This window comes from Pristis pectinata, chromosome 3 (genome assembly GCF_009764475.1).
Source record: "Pristis pectinata isolate sPriPec2 chromosome 3, sPriPec2.1.pri, whole genome shotgun sequence".
Classification (NCBI taxonomy): domain Eukaryota; kingdom Metazoa; phylum Chordata; class Chondrichthyes; order Rhinopristiformes; family Pristidae; genus Pristis; species Pristis pectinata.
Window position 1 is genome coordinate 129924409 of NC_067407.1, and position 19029 is coordinate 129943437.

The 19029-nt window shown below is 40.9% G+C and overlaps 1 protein-coding gene across 10 annotated transcripts in view; it reads right to left on the minus strand.

Moving 5' to 3' along the window:
- Window positions 1-19029, minus strand: part of cep170aa (centrosomal protein 170Aa) — a 133784-nt gene that overhangs the window by 59656 nt on the left and 55099 nt on the right. For all 10 annotated transcript variants that reach the window (XM_052012338.1, XM_052012339.1, XM_052012331.1 and 7 more), the window contains one exon: window positions 13045-13691. In XM_052012338.1, the coding sequence (XP_051868298.1) occupies window positions 13045-13691 (647 nt within the window). The remainder of the gene's footprint in view (window positions 1-13044; window positions 13692-19029) is intronic.

The following is a 19029-nucleotide window of genomic DNA, read 5'->3' on the forward strand; positions in this document are numbered from 1 at the left end:
GCCCCATCTAAACCTTGAGCACTAAGCAGGTGCCAATCAATATTTAGGAAGTTGAAGTCTCCCAATATAACAACCCTGTTATTCTTGCACCTTTCCAAAATCTACCTCCCACTCTGCTCTTCAGTATCCCTGCTGCTACTGGGGGGGGCCTATAGAATACTCCAAGTAGAGTAACTGCTCCTTTCTTGTTCCTAACTTCCACCCATATTGACTCTAGAGAGGATCTTTCTACATTATCCACCCTTTCTGCAGCTGTAATAGTATCCCCGACCAGTATTGCCACCCCTCATCTTCTCCCCCACCCCCACATCCCTTTTAAAACACTGAAATCCTGGAATATTCAATATCGATTCATGTCCTGGTGACAGCCAAGTCTCTGCAAGAGCCACAATATCATAGTCCCATGTACTTATCCAAGCTCTCAGTTCATCACCCTTATTACTGATACTGATTGCATTTAAGTAAATGCACTTTAGCCCATCCACCTTTCTACTTCTATACCCTGTACTCTGCTTCTCCCTCCTCAAAGCCTTTCTACATGTTAGATCTGACTTTTCCACATCCACTTCTTCCTCTGACCTACCCCTCTGGTTCCCATCACCCTTGCAAACTAGTTTAAATGCTCCCGAACCACCCTAGCAAACCTGGCTGCAAGGATATTGGCTCTCCTCAGGTTCGGGTGTAACCCATCCACTCTGTACAGGTCCCACCTTCCCCAGAAGAAATCCCAATATTCCAAAAATCTAAAACCTTCCCTCCTGGCACTGGCTGCAATCCTGAGATTGCCACCCTTGAGGTCCTGTTCTTCAGCATTCTGCCTAGCTCCCTAGGCTCACTTTTCAGGACCTTATACCTCCACCTATGTCGTTGGTACCAATATGTACCACAACTTCTGGCCGTTCTCCCTCCTGCTCATGAATACTGTGGACCTGATCAGAGCCATCCCGGACCCTGGCACCTGGGAGGCAACATAACATCCAGGATTCATGCTCACTTCCACAGAACCTCCCATCTGTTTCCCTGACTATCGAGTCCCCTATCACTACTGCCCTCCTCTTCTCCCCTTCCTTCTGAGCAGCAGGACTGGTTCCAGTGCCACAGACCTGGCTACTGCTGCTTGATCCCTGTAGGTCATCCCCCTCAACAGCCTCCAAAGCAGAAAACCTGTTACTGAGGGGAACAGCCTCCGGGGTCCTCTGCCCTGTCTGCCTGTTCCCTTTCTTTTTCTTTTTCTCTCCCCTGACAGTCACCCTTCTATCTACTTCCTAGACCCCAGAAGTACCTGCTCTCGGGGGGTGGGGGGAGGGGTGGGTGGCGGGGAGGAGGGGTGGGTGGCGGGGAGGTGACTGTCTCCCAATGCACAGTATCTGCATAACTTTCTCCCTCCCTGATGCTTCGCAGTGTTTGAGGCTGCGACTCCAGCTCATCAATTCTGAGGTGAAGTTCCTCTAGCCTCAAATACTTACTGCAGATGTGCACCCCAGCAGGGTCCACTAGCTCCCTAGCTCCCACATCAAGCAGCTGCAGCACACCACCATGTCCTCCATTTGAACTAATTCTTTCCCTACCTGGTTTTATCCTACTTATAAATTTATAACAGTAACAGGTAAACCTTACCTTTACCTACCAGCTACTCACCTGCCTCGCCCCTTTACCGCCTAAGCCTGTTAAGCCCATTGATTAGAAGGAAGGACATGAATGGGAACCTTGGATGTCCAGAGAAGCGATGAACTTAGTCAAGAAGAAAATGGACAAGTATGTAGAGCTTCAGAAGTTTGGATCAGACAGAGCATGTGAGGACTATAAAGGAGCTAGAAATGAACTCAAGAAAGGAATTAGGAAAGCCAGGAGGGGCCATGAGAAATTCTTAGCAAGTAGGATTAAGGATTAAGGATAAAGGCATTCCATGTCTAGGTAAGGAATAAGAGGATGACAAGGGAAAGGGTAGGACCACTTAAGGATAAAGAAGGGAATCTATGTTTGGATGCAGAGGATGTGGGTGAGGTTCTGAATGAGTATTTTTCTTCAGTATTTACCCAGCAAAGGGACATGCAGGACACAGAAATTGGAACTGAGGGCGCAAACATTACAGGGCATTTAGAGGTCAAGAAGGAGGTAGTGTTAGGTCTCCTAAACAGTATTAAGGTGGATAAGTCCCCGGGGCCCGATGGGATATACCTCAGGTTATTGAGGGAGGCGAGAGAGGAAATTGCTGGGGCCTTGACCCGTATCTTTGTGTCCTCTTTGACCACGTGAGGTCCCGGAGAACTGGCGAGTGGCTAACGTTGTTCCTCTATTTAAGAAAGGAACAAAGGAAAATCCGGGGAACTAAAGACCGGTAAGTCTCACGTCAGTTGGCGGGACATCGCTGGAGAAAATCCTTAGAGATAGGATGTACGAGCACCTGGAATCCAATGGCTTGATTAGGGAAAGCCAGTATGGCTTTGTGTGGGGCAAGTCATGTCCTGGTTGAGTTTTTTGACAAGGTGATGAGAGAGATTGATGAAGGTAGAGCTGTGGATGTCATCAATATGGACTCCAGAAAGGCATTTGACAAGGTCCCACATAATATGTTAATCAAGAAAGTTCAGATGCATGGGTCATTGGAGAATTGGCTGTGTGGATCCAGAACTGGCTTGCCTGTAGAAGACAGAGGTGATGGTTGAAGGGACTTATTTGGGCCGGAGGCCTGTGAGTAGTGGTGTTCCGCAGGGATCTGTACTGGGACCTCTGCTGTTTGTGATGTACATAAATGACCTGGATGAGTATGTTGATGGGTGCGTTAGTAAGTTTGCAGACGATACCAAGATTGGAGGAGCTGTGAATAGTGTAGAAGACTGGCGATGGATACAGTGTGATATAGATCAGTTGCAGACATGGGCAGAGAAATGGCAGATAGCATTTAACCTGGATAAATATGTGGTGTTACATCTTAGTAGGACTAATGTCAAGAGGCAGTACACTCTTAAGGGCAAGATCCTTAAGTGTTGAAGAGCAGAGAGACCTTGGGGTGCAAGTCCATGGCTCACTGAAAGTGGCTACACAGGTATTGGTATATTATTGTCACTTGTACCGAGGTACAGTGAAAAGCTTGTCTTACAAACCGATTGTACAGGTCAATTCATTACACAGTGCAGTTACATTGAGTTAGTACAAAGTGCATTGATGTAGTACAGGTAAAAACAATAACAGTACAGAGTAAAGTGTCACAGCTACAGAGAAAGTGCAGTGCAGTAAGATGCAAGGTCACAACAAGGTAGATCGTGAGGTCATAGTCCATCTCATTGTATGAGGGAACTGTTCAATAGTCTTATCACAGTGGGGTAGAAGCTGTCCTTAAGTCTGGTGGTACATGCCCTCAGGCTCCTGTATCTTCTACCCGATGGAAGAGGAGAGAAGAGAGAACGTCCTGGGTGGGTGGGGTCTTTGATTATGCTGGTTGCTAGATAGGCTGGTAGATAGGTGATTAAGGCGGCTTATGGAATGCTTGCTTTCATTAATCGAGGTATTGAGTATGGGAGTCAAGAAATTACGATGCATCTCTGTGGAACTCTGGTTAGGCCTCATTTAGAGCATTGCGTGCAATTCTGGTCACCTCACTATAGGAAGAATGTAGAGAGGGTGCAGAGGAGGTTTACTTGGATGCTGCCTGGATTAGAGGGCATGTGCTATCAGGAAAGGCTGGACAAACTTGGGCTCTTTTCTCTGGAGCGGTTGAGGCCGAGGGGTGATCTGTTGGAAGTTTATAAAATTATGAGGGGCACAGATAGGGTGAACAAGCAATATCTTTTTCCCCCATTATTGAGCGATCCAATACCAGAGGACATGCATTTAAGGTGAGAGGGGGTAGGTTCAGAACAGACGCGAGGGGTATATATACGCGAGTGGTGGATGCTTGGAATGTGTTGCCTGATAGGGTGGTGGAGGCAAATTCATTGGGGGCTTTTAAGAGGGTCTTGGATGGGCACATGAATGACAGGAAAATAGAGGGATATGGGTATTTTGTAGGTAGGAGGGATTAGCTACGTCAGCACAATGTTGAAGGCCGAAGGGCCTGTTCTGTGCTGCACTGTTCTATGTTCTATTATCTAAATGGTAAAAGACTAAAGAGCTCTGAGATGCATTGGGATCTGGGTGTCTAGTTCATGATTTGCAAAAGGAAAGCTATTGTTTAATTGCTAGGGCAGAAAGGTTATGCTTCAGTGATATAGGATATTGGTGAAACCTGAACTGTAGTACCATGTACACCATTGGACTCTTATTTAAGGATATTAATGTGTTGTAAAGTTTAGTTTACTAACACCTGGAATGGATTGTCTTATGAACAGAGGTTGGACAGGCTAAACTTTTATCAGCTAGATCAAAAAAAAACATGCTACCTGACCTACTGAGTCCCTCCAGCATCAGAGGAGAGAGCAAATAGGGTCAATGCTTCAGGTCAAGGTCCCTTAGAAAACAACATGTTTCAAGTTTCAGAAAGGGGAAGATGGGAAGAACAGGCAAAATACCTGCAACAGGTTGCACAAAGTTGTCAAGGTAAAACTTATTTTAAAAACAAACAGAGACTTGAGAAGAAAAGAAACAAATTAGGACAAATACAGCACACTTCTGTGGAGAGTTTAATAATTTCATACTGAGTCATGAGACTTGCAACACGCCCAGGTGGACAACGAAGGGTGCTATTCCTCAGTATTAATTGGGCATCACTGGAGCAATGTAGAAGGGCTAAGACAGAGGTCAGAATAAGCATGGGATGGAGAATGGAAGTGACAGGTGACTGGAAGTTCAGGGTTGCCCTTGCAGACTGAATTTAAGACTAGGTGAAAGTTGGTACGAAAAGCTCATATTTGAAAACAACTTGATTTGATGCTGAAAGTAGGAATTAAGGAACTGGAATATATTCCCAGAATAAAGTCCTATCAACAGGAGCAAGTAACTGATTTACCTAAACACTGTACTGTCACACACAATCCAGGACCGCAAGAAGCTGCAGAGAGTTGTGGACACAGCCCAGTGCATCACAGACACTAGCCTCCCCTCCTTGGACTCTGACTTTACCTCTCGTTGTCTTGGTGTAGCAGCCAGCATAATCAAAGACCCCACCCACCCGGGACATTCTCTCTTCTCTCCTCTTCCATCGGGTAGAAGATACAGGAGCCTGAGGGCACGTACTACCAGACTTAAGGACAGCTTCTACCCCACTGTGATAAGACTATTGAACGGTTCCTTTATACAATGAGATGGACTATGACCTCACGATTTATCTTGTTGTGACCTTGCACCTTATTGCACTGCACTCTCTCTGTAGCTGTAACACTTCACTCTGTACTGTTACTATTCTTACCTGTTCTACATCAGTGCACTTTGTACTAACTCAATGTAACTGCACTGTGTAATGAATTGACCTGTATGATCGGTTTGTAGAACAAGCTTTTCACTGTACCTCGGTACAAGTGACAATAATAAACCAATACAAACTGTCAAGTGAACATGGTAGTATCTACTCACTGCGTTTCATGCACAAGTGAAATAAATAAGGAAAAAGTAGGAATGTGTTCTATGGCATTACATAACAATCTGTCATGGCTTTTCAGATCAAGGCGTGCTGAGGCAATTTCACATTATGCTTGTCTGGTTTTAATTCGTTCTAGACTTGAGTGCACAATCTGGGATGTGGCTTTAACCATAATTGCTCATTAACTACAGAATAAAGAAAGGTTTCAAGATCTAACTTTGAAACATTCACATTAAAGCATGGTTAATTTGAAGTTGAAACTATTAATCTTAAAACCTCAATATATACCAGTACAATAAGTGTTGAGTCAAGTCTTTACCCATAGTCCAACAAATACTTTATTCCCAAACTATCCATAAAATTAGGAAGGTATTTAAAACAAAAACAAATGCTCAGTTGAAAAGGGCACTGTGCATTTAGATTACATTCAGTTATTCTTATACAATGATCTAAACTCAAATGCAAAAGTGCCTTGCCAAATTTAATATGGGAGTAGGAGTATTCTCAGTGTATGGACAGCCCCAAATCCACTAATAAACAAGCGTATTTTGAGATCAAACAATTGTACTTTATCCTTGTGTTTAAGATCATAAGAATACAATTGTAACACTGAACTTGTAATTTTTGCTAAATAAGTACCACTTGCTGAATATCTTGTCATTCATTTAAAAAAAATCACTGTAACCATCTATTTGCAACCACTATTCCTAACTACCCACTTACAAAGTATCAAAAACATTTTTTTTTAATTCACTTATGAAAGTGGGTGGTGGAGGAGAAATCATTAACAAGGTTGGCATTTATTCCCCTTTCTAAATTGCTCTTAAACTTCTGACTTGTTTGTCTATTTTAGAAGAGTCAACCACAATGTTGTTGTTTTGGATCCAAATATAGAGTAATTACCTCCCCTAAAGGACACCAGTGAAGCATATGGATTTTTAAAGCAGTGGTTTCATGGACACAACTTCTGATACTAATAAGTTCTAAATTTAGTTAATTAACTCCATTTAAATTACCTCTGCCACAAGATTTGAACTTGTGATCTTGGATCAGCCTAGGTTTCTGGGTTACTAATTCAGTAACATACTCAACAGTTCTACCATACCCGTAAAGACATAGCATTTCCTTTTACACTCAAGGCAAATAATATCACAATTGGGGTTTAGACATTTTAAACATTTGGCATGTCAGCATTTCATCCCACGATGCAGAGCACAGATTTCAATGTTAATAATGTGCCTGAAGAGCTGCAAGGGATGAGATGGGACAGGACATCCCACACTCTCAACAGCAGCTGCAGACCTCCTGACTGTGACCTAGTTGACTACAAACCAATATGATTGGCTGAAGTTGGAAACTCTAAGTTTTAATTACAGATACAGGAAAAGGAGGTCAGGGAACAGAAAATAAGATGAAGTTTAAAATAGAATATTGTAAAAATGATTACAATGCAAAAGAACAATGGTGTGTTATTGAGACAAGTAAATAAACAGAAGGGGCTAGTGAAGCTACAAATGCTGACTACAGAAGTATCATCAGCCCCAGGTATTTAAAAAAGGAAAAGATATCACCTAACCAATCCTTCAGTTCCCTCACTCAATACCAACACTATTCCCCCTCCCTTCTCTCCCCATACTGTTCTCCTACACTTATTTGGTTAAAATACATTGTCTCTGAGTAGCCTGAAACTTGAATCCTTTTGCACTCCACATACTGTATCTTGTCTGACAGTGTCAAATACAGCATGGATACAGGCCCTTTGGCCCAGCTCATCCATACCAATCAAGATGCCCATCTAAGCTAGTCCCATTTGCCTGCATTTGGCCAAAATCCCTCTTCACCTTTCCTATCCATGTACTTGCCCAAATGTCTTTGGAATGTTGTTACTGTACCCGCCTCAACCACTTCCTCTGCAATATTTACCTCCCACCCTCTGTGTGGAAAAAGTTGCCCCTCCTATTCAATCTCTCCCCTCTCAACTTAAACCTATGCTCTCTAGTTCTGGACTCCCTTTCCCTGGGAAAAAGACTGTGTGCATTCACTCTATGCCTCCTCATGATTTTTATACATCTCAAAAAAGGTCACCCCTCAGTCTCCTACACTCCAAGAAATTAAGTCCTAGCCTGCCCAAACTCTCCCTATAACCCAGTCTCTCGAGTCCTGGCAACATCCTTGTAAATCTTTCCTGCACTCTTTCCAGCTTAATGGCATCTTTCCTACAGCAAAACTGAAGACAACACTCCAACTGCTGAGCATTTCCAGCATATTTATTTTTGTTTAAATTGAAAAAGCTACTTAATTTGGCCATAAAATGCTTTGTCCTGTACTTAAGGTGCTATGCAACTGTAGTCCTTTTTATTTGCCATTTTTCTAGTGTCAGAAAATTGCTCAATTTATTAAATTCAATTTCAGAACTTGCTATTCTACCACCACATTATGGTACCACTATGGAGGTGTGCACATCCACTTCAATAAAGGCAACTTGGTGTTTATTTTTAAATTAGCATATGAAAGGTTCTAGGGAAACCAGCATCAACTTAAATAATTCTGTCTCATGGTCACAGTGCTGAATTTTCTTTTCTGGACCGTAGGTGACACCATTTATAATCTTCTAAAAAAGATTAGGCTTATTAAATAGTTTTACCCACTTTTATTCTCCAGGGAGTACAAACCCATTCTCTCATCTTAAATATTTATTAATATTAATAATTATCTTGGATAAGCAATGATCAAATTGAAAACTCGATATTACCATAAATTTTAAAAAATAAGGCAACATTGGTTTTGGACTGCTTCTGGCAATACCATATGGATATCATGCATCACACGAGTGTCTCCTAAGTGAGGTGGCACAGCTTGGTCACTGCTTTCCTGCCTTAGGCACATCTGCACCCTCACTGCTAAGGAGCCATGTCTAGCTCAGTATACCCACTGTGTACTCGACGCATTTTGTGCCATCTGACAACACAAACTATTTCTGCCTGTTCTCCCTCTCACCTCAACCCTTTGTGGAACTTCAAAGTCAGTTCTCAGAGCTCAAAAAGCTACAATACAGGAAGAAATTCCCAGCAGCTCATCGTTCAATGAAAGCTGAGGCAATGACCATTTGAGGAAGAAATTCATTACATTTGGAACATTTAAATGCCTGAACCTCCTTTTTAAAAACTGATCATTTATAAGAATCAATTAGAATTCAATTTAATTTGCACTGGATAAGAAATGAATGGCTAGAAGTAATTGCTAGATAACAACAACAAAATATATTTTATATATTGCCTCACAAAGGCATAGAGTCATACAGCATGGAAACAGGTCTGTCAGCCCACCACATCCACGCCAACCAGTGAGTATCCATCTGTATTAATCTCATCTTCTAGCACTTGGCTCATAGCCTTCTATGCCTGGTGTTTCAAGTATTCGTCTAGACACCTCTTAAATGCTAACAGCGACTCGGCTTCCAATTGTCTCTCAGGCTGTGTATTCCAGGTACTCACCACTCTCTGGGTAATCAGCTTAAAAAAATGGATCACAGGCACTATTCCTTTCCTATTTAAAGATTCAAATCCCAACAAAGGAACCATTTAAATTGAGGTGTACGTACAGTGGCATGCAAAAGTTTGGGCACCCCGGTCAAAATTTCTGTTACTGTGAATAGCTAAGCGAGTAAAAGATGACCTGATTTCCAAAAGGCAAAGTTAAAGATGACACATTTCTTTAATATTTTAAGCAAGATCACTTTTTTTATTTCCATCTTTTACAGTTTCAAAATAACAAAAAAAGGAAAAGGGCCAGAAGCAAAAGTTTGGGCACCCTACCTGGTCAGTACTTAGTAACACCCCCTTTGGCAAGTATCACAGATTGTAAACGCTTCCTGTAGCCAGCTAAGAGTCTTTCAATTCTTGTTTGAGGGATTTTCGCCCATTCTTCCTTGCAAAAGGCTTCTAGTTCTGTGAGATTCTTGGGCCGTCTTGCATGCACTGCTCTTTTGAGGTCTATCCACAGATTTTCGATGATGTTTAGGTCGTGGGACTGTGAGGGCCATGGCAAAACCTTCAGCTTGTCCCTCGAGGTAGTCCACTGTGGATTTTGAGGTGCGTTTAGGATCGTTATCCTGTTGTAGAAGCCATCCCCTTTTCATCTTCAGCTTTTTTTTTACAGATGGTGTGACGTTTGCTTGCAGAATTTGCTGGTATTTAATTGAATTCATTCTTCCCTCTACCAGTGAAATGTTCCCTGTGCCACTGGCTGCAACACAAGCCCAAAGCATGATCGATCTACCCCCATGCTTAACAGTTGGAGAGATATTCTTTTCATGAAATTCTGCACCCTTTTTTCTCCAAACATACCTTTGCTCATTATGGCCAAAAAATTTTATTTTAACTTCATCAGTCCACAGGACCTGTTTCCAAAATGCATCAGGCTTGCTTACATGTTCCTTCGCAAATTTCTGACACTGAATTTTGTGGTGAGGATGCAGGAAAGTTTGGAGAAAAAAGGGTGCAGAATTTCATGAAAAGAACACCTCTCCAACTGTTAACCATGGGGGTGGATCGATCATGCTTTGGGCTTGTGTTTCAGCCAGTGGCACGGGGAACATTTCACTGGTAGAGGGAAGAATGAATTCAATTAAGTACCAGCAAATTCTGCAAGCAAAAGTCATACCATCTGTAAAAAAAAAGCTGAAGATGAAAAGAGGATGGCTTCTACAACAGGATAACGATCCTAAACATACCTCAAAATCCACAGTGGACTACCTCAAGAGACACAAGCTGAAGGTTTTGCCATGGCCTTCACAGTCCCACGACCTAAAAATCATCGAAAATCTGTGGATAGATCTCAAAAGAGCAGTGCATGCAAGACAGCCCAAGAATCTCCCAGAACGAGAAGCCTTTTGCAAGGAAGAATGGGCGAAAATCCCTCAAACAAGAATTGAAAGACTCTTAGCTGGCTACAGGAAGCGTTTACAAGCCGTGATACTTGCCAAAGGGGGTGTTACTAAGTACTGACCAGGTAGGGTGCCCAAACTTTTGCTTCGGGCCCTTTTCCTTTTTTGTTATTTTGAAACTGTAAAAGATGGAAATAAAAAAGTGATCTTGCTTAAAATATCAAAGAAGTGTGTCATCTTTAACTTTATGCCTTTTGGAAATCAGGTCATCTTTTACTCGCTTAGCTATTCACAGTAACAGAAATTTTGACCAGGGGTGCTCAAACTTTTGCATGCCACTGTAGTTCTTAGGATAACTTAAAATGTACATTATACTTCTAATTTTACAAATAATGTTTTAGTTTGAAGCAAAATTTGGATGAAAAATTTAGTCTTGCTTTCTCTGGCCATAAAAATGTCCTCTTTACAATGTTTTTACTGGTTTCCTTGCAGACTCTGCACAGAGCAATTTCTCAAACTTAATGGTTTCAACCTCCATCTCAGTTCATCATGGTCTTCTCCCATAAATTCAATAAAACCTCTCTAGCCTATATCAAATGATAACTCTTAGGGCCTTGCCCAATCATTTGGTGCTACCCTATTTTCTCATTTATGATATTTGTTTACTCTCCACCCACACCTCCTTCCCCCTTCCACGTGCGTTAGGATAAAGCTCTCTCCTACTTAACGTACCTCTGCACTTTTGAATACCCAACCAACAAACCTGTGGCTCCTCCAAGCACTGCAACAATCTTGCAGCCATTGCTGCCAACTTCAATCTGCTCACCAAATTCCTGGCTCCACCTTTGATCACTCTTTCACACTCTGACCCCTCCTTCTGCTGCGGTCACCAGTACTCTTTTGGTAAAGCAAAACACACTTCAACAGATGTGGTGCTCAAGTGATTTGGCCATTCCTACCAAATTTGACAGGACAACACTATCCTGGAAAGCAGAGTCATCCTGTAGTTTCTTCCCCCCTCTACAGTAATCTTTGTTCTTAACCTCTTCTCCCCTTTCATAGCCTGCCAATTCACCAAATGTCAGGGACTCGTGGATCTCTTTGCAAGGTTAGTTCCCTCTCCCACTTCTCTCCTTTCCTCTAGTCCAAAACCTTAAATTTCCTTCCCAGCCCTAGCTCTGATCTTGCATCTCTTTCCAGTTTCTATTTCCCCTCAACCCCACCCCTTCAAGCTTAACTTGTACGAGACCCATTTCCTGCTCCCACAAAACTACTGACCCACGTTGTTTCTTCTATTCTCAGCCATTGACCAGAACATCAGGTGAGCTAGCCAAATCAATATTGTGGCTACAAGAATAGTTAAGACTCTCCCCAGTATTTCAAATTTTCTTTCCACATCCCTCTTCTAGAAAAAACACACACCACCCTGGCTTGGAATACTAAAGCCCTGTTTCTTTTCCTTTACCAAACTACTTGAATGTGCCGCAGCCTCCACAAAATGATCCCTGTTGAATTCACTAATGGCATGCTCCACAACTGTATCGAAGTAATCTATCCACCCCACTCTTAATAGTCAGCAGGTAACATTTGCACCAGGCACTGGCCATCTTCATTAAATTTAAGCCCCTACCCTTGACATTCAACAGCTTTGCCATTATCGATTCACTCACCACCAAAATCTACTGGGGGAAGGGGTGGGGGTGGTGAGTCATTGAACAGCACATCGAGTGAACCAGCCAAATAAATATTGTGGCTATGAGAACAGATAAGAGGCTATAGCGTGGTTCATCTGATGAATCCACACAACAACATTCCACCACGTGCATGTCAGGAGTGTGATGAAACACACTCCTGGGTAACCGAAATGCCAACAGCTCTCCAGTAGTTAGACACCATCCAGGACAAAGCTGCCAGCTTGACTTGCTCTCCACACACCACCCTAATCATTTATTCCCTCTACCACGGTTATATCATGGTTGCAATGTGCATTGTCTACAAAATACTAAGGTTTCTCAAACAGCACTTCCCAAAACCATGACCTACAGCTTTTAAATACAAAACCAACAGAATAGAAACAACACCTGCAGGTTCCTCTCTAAGACACCTGCTGATCCAAAATGGAAGTTTGTCACTGTTCCTTTATAGTCACAGGGTTCAAATCAAGAACTCCTAATGCAATAGAACTATGGGAATGTCTTCTTTGGATATCAATGGTTCAAGGCAACAGCTCATTACCACCTCCTCCACAACAACTGAGAATAGGAAAAAGGGTTTTGCTTTGCCAATGACATTTAGATGCCATGAATAATAAATACAAGCTCCTGCTTCAGTTTTTAAACTGAAGTTACACATTTAGTATGTGGTCCTTGAGATTCATTTAACTTGGAGTTGGATATTTGAGACCATCTTTGGGATTCGTATACTAGCATTACAGCTAATGCTTCCCATCTCAATGTTCTTAGAAATCAAAGGAAAATAGCTCAAGTGTAATTAGAAGCTCAATTCAGTTGTAAAATGTTACATATTAGTTCTTAAAATTCAATCATTTATTATATTATAAGAAACTTTCAAAACAAGTCTCCCAGAGCATAAATGTTTAAAAGAAAATCTTTTACAGGACATTATGTGCCTTCTTTATTCTTACCGTGTCAATCATTCTACGAGCTTCCTCTTCCTCTGTATTGGAATTTTCAAGTTCAATTGTGTATGTTCCTTTGTCACTTTGGTCATCATCATTTTCCTTTGAAGCAGTTGGTGAAATTATTGTTTGTTGCTCCAGATGACTTTGGTTCAGTCTTTGTGCAGTGCTTCTCTGCTGAGGTGCTTGGGCCGTTACTAAAGGAACTGATGATTCATCAGATTTTTGTTTCTGTAAATGTTTTGTTTGATGAAGCTCATGTATAATGTGTGATGATTTAGCATGAGGAGGACTTGGTTGATGTGATAATGAAGCTACCTTTGATTCAGCCATACTAGCTTTTGACCGGTCTGGCTTTGCAGGTGGAAATGGATGAGGACCTTCTTGAGGTACAGCTGCTGCAATCTGAGTGAAAGAATAGGATCGTCTCTTTCGTGGGTTATCTTCATCAAAGAACTCAATCATAAAGGCAGTCCGACTCATTGAAGAAACTTCATGGGCCTTTTCTGAAGTTGCAGTCTTCTGAAGATGAAGCCTCTGTTGTTCTGCACGATACATCCTCAATTGATCTTCAAGTGCAGCATGTTTGTGGGCACGCAGTTGACCATTTCCATTTTCCGTATCACTTTGTGTTCCATCATCATGTTTATTTCCTAAACAACAAGTTACCCATGAAAGTAATTTCTAAAAGTGATATATAGGGAACTAGGACCATGCAAAACAGCATCAAATAATTACACACAAGTATTCACCGTCAGAGTCTGAATGTGCTGTGCTGATGGTGACAAACAGCACAGTCCAAACAATAACCCTTTACGGAAATGGCTAATAATTCACGCAGAACTGAGTTGCTATTATTCTCCAAATTCCTTCTATTGTCCAAATCTCAAACTGATTTCCCACTGTAGCATAGATGAGCCAATAAGACCAGCTGCACCATTCTTACTATGTAGAAGTTGCCAAGCCATGCCCAATTTATTTGGGAAGGAGAGAAAGGGTAAGGAGCACTTACAACAGTTTTACCGATAGGAAACCGCAAAATATACTTGTCTTGAGATGCAATTATTTGTAACTTTTATTTTCTCTGTTAAGTTTTTGGAGAGAAGTGACTATTTCAACATAAATGCATATAATGTTTATCAAATACATATTTCATAAAAACCAATGTCTTGGAAACTGCATTAAACATTGTTTAAGTACTCTCTTCCATCCATGTGTTTTGTTTCTTTGACTCCTGAAAAATGCTAACTTGGTCAATAAAAATACAAATGGAAAATTCCTACAAAAAAAAATTAAAATGGAAATGAAATTATACCAAAGCCAACAAGCTATCACATGCTTTTGAAATGTCATGGTAATTTCTTTTAAAAGTGGGTTGGATACAAAAGGGAATGGTCATGAATTTTAGAAGTACTAGAATTTTGACAAAAAAAGGTACTATTTTCTGTATTAAAAGTTAATAGTACTGATTGCTGATTCAGAAAGTCTGGAAAAGGTTTGGATGGAAGTTGCTTTGATTTACTTTGCAGACAGGGAGAAAAATCAAAACTTTAAAATGGTCAAATGACATTTTTTTAATGGAATGGCCAAACATTCTCACTCAAAAATATCAAAATATCAGTCAATTTAACTCAAGACTATATTCACGAAGCATGACTAGATTTAAATAATTCAAAAATAATGAAGTATTCCAAATATCATAAAGTATCCAACAGCACACATGTTGAACTGATACTTGGTGCTACTAATAGTGATATATCAATAATCCAATTCATCATGCTTGATGGACTGACTTATCTTTCAGGTTCTGGGCTTAGGTACTTTTCTGCTACCCCAATATATCTCAATATTCTCTAGGTTTACTCTCTATCCTGTTAAATATCTTAAAAGCCCTAGAAGTGCCCTCAGACTCCTTTTTACTTTGCCCAAATTTGGAGCTGAAGTGTCCTGACATTGCATGATTTCTGAAAGCTGGAGATGATCCAACATCATTTTGCAACAGTGTATGCAGCTCATCAGTGATTGAATTGTAGCCAGTGAAATGCTCCATTTAACATGCTTCATTATACAGTTATCTTTCATGCAATAATAGCAAGGAACACAATCATACAAAAAAAACAGGCAGCTTCTCACTGGAAATAGGAAGTAGGAACCTGTTTTATATCTCTCCCAAAAAGTTAATTTTTTAGAACAAATTTCCTTGCTGCCGAACAAACCTGGACATTGCACTCATGTCTTTGGATATAGGTGGATAAGCGCAAGACTTATTCACCCAAAACTCTTTTCGCCACTGTCCCAGCAACCACCCACTTAATTTATACAGGATTTTCCAAATCAACAATGCAAGAATTCTTGCATCACCACGAGTAAACGATTTCAGGATCATTTTGTGCTCAAAACGAACATTAACATAAATATTTAAATAAGTTTTTAATAATAAAATCAGAAAATGCTGGAAATACTCAGCAGGTTAGGCCACATCGGTGGGAAGAGAAACAGAACTAACATTTCATGTTGTACACCCTTTGTCAGAACTGGGAAGGAGACAAAAGAAACTTGTTAAGTTGCAGGGAGGGTCAGGGATGCCTCTGATAGGGGTGACCATAGGGATAAGCTGTTAAAGAGGTTATCTGGTCAATAAGCAAGTTAGAGAGTGAGAACATAGACAAAAGAATATGGACAAAAGACTGCAGGAGTTTCAAAATTGTGAGTTCCTTTTTTTAAAAAAAATAAATTTTCCCGACAAAATGGACAATTTTGCATTTTTCCACATTGCACTCCATTTGTCAGATCTTTGCCCATCCATATCTCTTGGTCTCCTTTTGCCCTCCACTATAGGGGGTCCCCAGGTTATGCAAAAGTTCTGCCTCTGAGAACTGTCGGTTAACCGAATTTTCTAAAGGTCAGTATTTCAGAAGAACAGGCAAAAAGAGAATGAGGTAACTTTGTTGGTTAAAAAGAGTAATGCAAGAGTGAAGGAGGATATTAACTTGGATTTTGTGGAATCTGTAAAGATCAAGAGTTAAGAAATACCAAGAGGCAGAAAATGCTGGTGGGAGTTGTATACAGAACTCCCGCAGTTGTGATATTGGGGATGGCACGGATGAACCATTACACTGAGGAAGCAACTAATCCCAGGCCATTCCAGACTAGATATAGTGTAATGCAAAAGGATTAATCAGCAAGGACCCTTGCAGAAGAGTTCTTCATTAAGATGGAGAGTGTTGCATTTGATTCCAAGAGCTGGGTAATGAATCTAAAGACACACAACGACGATAGTATTAGGCAGGAGTTGGCTAAGGTAGACTGAGGAATATTAGTTATGGCTTTGAAGATGGATGAGCAATGACAAACATTTTAGGTGTATTATTACATTTATAGCCATTGTTTGTTCATGATGGCATGAAAACAAAGAAAGATGGTTCAACCATGGCTAACAAGGGAAATTATGGAAGTATTAGATTCAAGGAGGAAACATCTCAATTGGCCCAAGAAAGCAGCAAACCTGAATATTAGGAACAGTCTAGAAGGCTGCAAAGGAGGACCAAGGGATTAATGAAGAGGGAGAAACAGAGTACGAGAGTATACTTGGAAGGAACATAAAAACTGACCATTAAACCTTCTACAATTATTTGAAAAAAATTAGTGAAGACAAATATAGAGCCCTTGCAGTCAGAAAAAGGGGAATTTATAATGGGGAACAAACAAATGTCAGACCATTTGAACAAATACTTTGATTCTGGCTCCACAAAGGAGGACCCAAATAACTTCATAGAAATCTTAAGGTACCTTGTGTCTAGTGAGAAGGAGAAACTGAAGCTCGATAAGCATCCCAAATTAAAGAAGAGGCCCAAGTAGTAGAGGAAGCATTGGTGGTCATTTTCCAACCCCTTTTGGATTCTATCTGTTCTTGCACATTGGAAGGTAGCTAATATAACCCCACTAGGGCAGGCACTGTAGTGTAGCGGTTAGCGTAACGCTATTACAGCGCCAGCCACTTGGGTTCAATTCCGGACACCGTCCGTAAGGAGTTTGCACGTTCTCCGTGTCTGCGTGAGTTTCCTCCGGTTTCCCCCCCACATTCCAAAAATGTACTGGTTAGGAAGTTGTGGGCATGCTATGTTGGCGCCGGAAGCGTGGCGACACTTGCGGGCTGCCCCCAGAACACTCTACGCAAAAGATGCATTTCACTGTGTGTTTCGATCTACATGTGACTAATAATATCTTATCTTATTTAAAGAGAGGGGCAGAGAACACAGGGAATTAAAGACATCAGTAGTAGGGAAAATGACAGGATCTATTGTTAAAGATATTATAGTATTTTTGGAAAACAATGAGAGAATCAAAGTCAGCATGGATTTATGAAAGGGAAATCATGCTTGACAAATAAACCTTTTTTCTGAGGACTTAACGAGCAGAATGGATGGGGGACCAATGGATGTGATGTATTCTGACTTTCAAAAGGTCCCTGAAGAGATTAGAATACAAAATTGAAGCACACGGGGCCAGGAATAATGAAGTGGGTTGGCAGACAGGAAACAGTAAAAATAAACAAAGAATAAATAAATCCTTTTTCTTAGGATATAGGTAGGATTCAGTGCTTGGACCACAGGGATTCACAATAATAATTTAGACAAAGGAATTAAAAATTTGCAGATGATACGAAGATGGGAGTGAGAACAGTGAATAGGATGCAGAGAGGCTCCAGTGTGATTTGGTAGGTCAAGAGAGTGGGCAAATGTATAATTTGGGTAAATATGAAAATGGGCAAAAATAGGGAGGCTAGATGAATGGTGATAGATTAGCAAAGAGGGGAGGTGCAACGAGGTCTTTGTGCATCAGTTGATGAAAGCAAGCATTCAGATACAGCAGGCAGTTAAGAGGGGGAATTGTATGATGGCTTTCAAAGTGGGAGGATTTGAGCACAGCAGAATGAATGTCTTACTTGATTTGTATAGGGTCTTGGTGAGATAACACCTTGAGTCTTTGATCTCTTCTGAGGAAGGATATCCTTATTATGGAAGGAGTGCAAAGGTTCAAGTAAAGAGAGAATGGGATGATTTGTCTTGTATTCAATAGAATTTAGAGTGATGGGGGCCTCATTGAAATTTTAAAACCACATTGACTTCATTGGAAACAATGCAGAGGAGATTCACGAGGACCTTGAAAAAGATTTTTAAAAATGCATATCCTGGAAATATAAAATAAAAATAGAAAATGCTGGAAACACACATCAGGTCAGGCAGCATCTATGGAATGGGAACAATGTTAACAAAGATCTGAGACCCTTGGCAACAACAGGAAATGGTCTGACAAATCAACTCTGTTTCTCTTCCCACAGGTGCTGCCTTATCAGTTGAGTGTTTCCAGCAATTTCTGCTTTTTATTTCATCAGGATGTTACCTCGATGAAATGCTTCAGTTATGACAAAAGACTTAATAGGCTCAGTTGTATGTCCTTGGAAGTGACAAGTCTGAGGGAGGATCTGATTGATGTCTACAACATTGAGAGGCTTAATTTGGGTAGATAGTAAGAAACTTTTCCCCATTTGAGTTGCCAAGGCATAAAGGACTAAGGGCCAAGTGCTAGAAATGGGGATTAGAATACATGGCTAAAGGTCAGTATGAAATGGTGGGCCATTTCTGACTAGGTGCAAGATTATGTTCCCAGTGGTGGGGAAGTCCACATCTAAGTCACAGTCTAGGGTATGGGACAGGCCATTCAGGATTCAGATGTTGTGGAATTTCTTCACCCAGCGAGTGGTGAACCTATGGAATTCTCTACAAAAGAAAACAGTTGAGACTAAATTATTAAATATATTCAAGGGTTAGATATAGTTCTAAAGACTAAAGAAATAAAAGGATATGGGGAGAAAACAGGAACAGGATACTGAACAGATGATCAGTCATGATTATATTGAATGCAAAGAAGATTCTTACTACTATTTTCTGTTTCCATCTGTTTTTAATATTTCTGGCCATCTTGATCTTT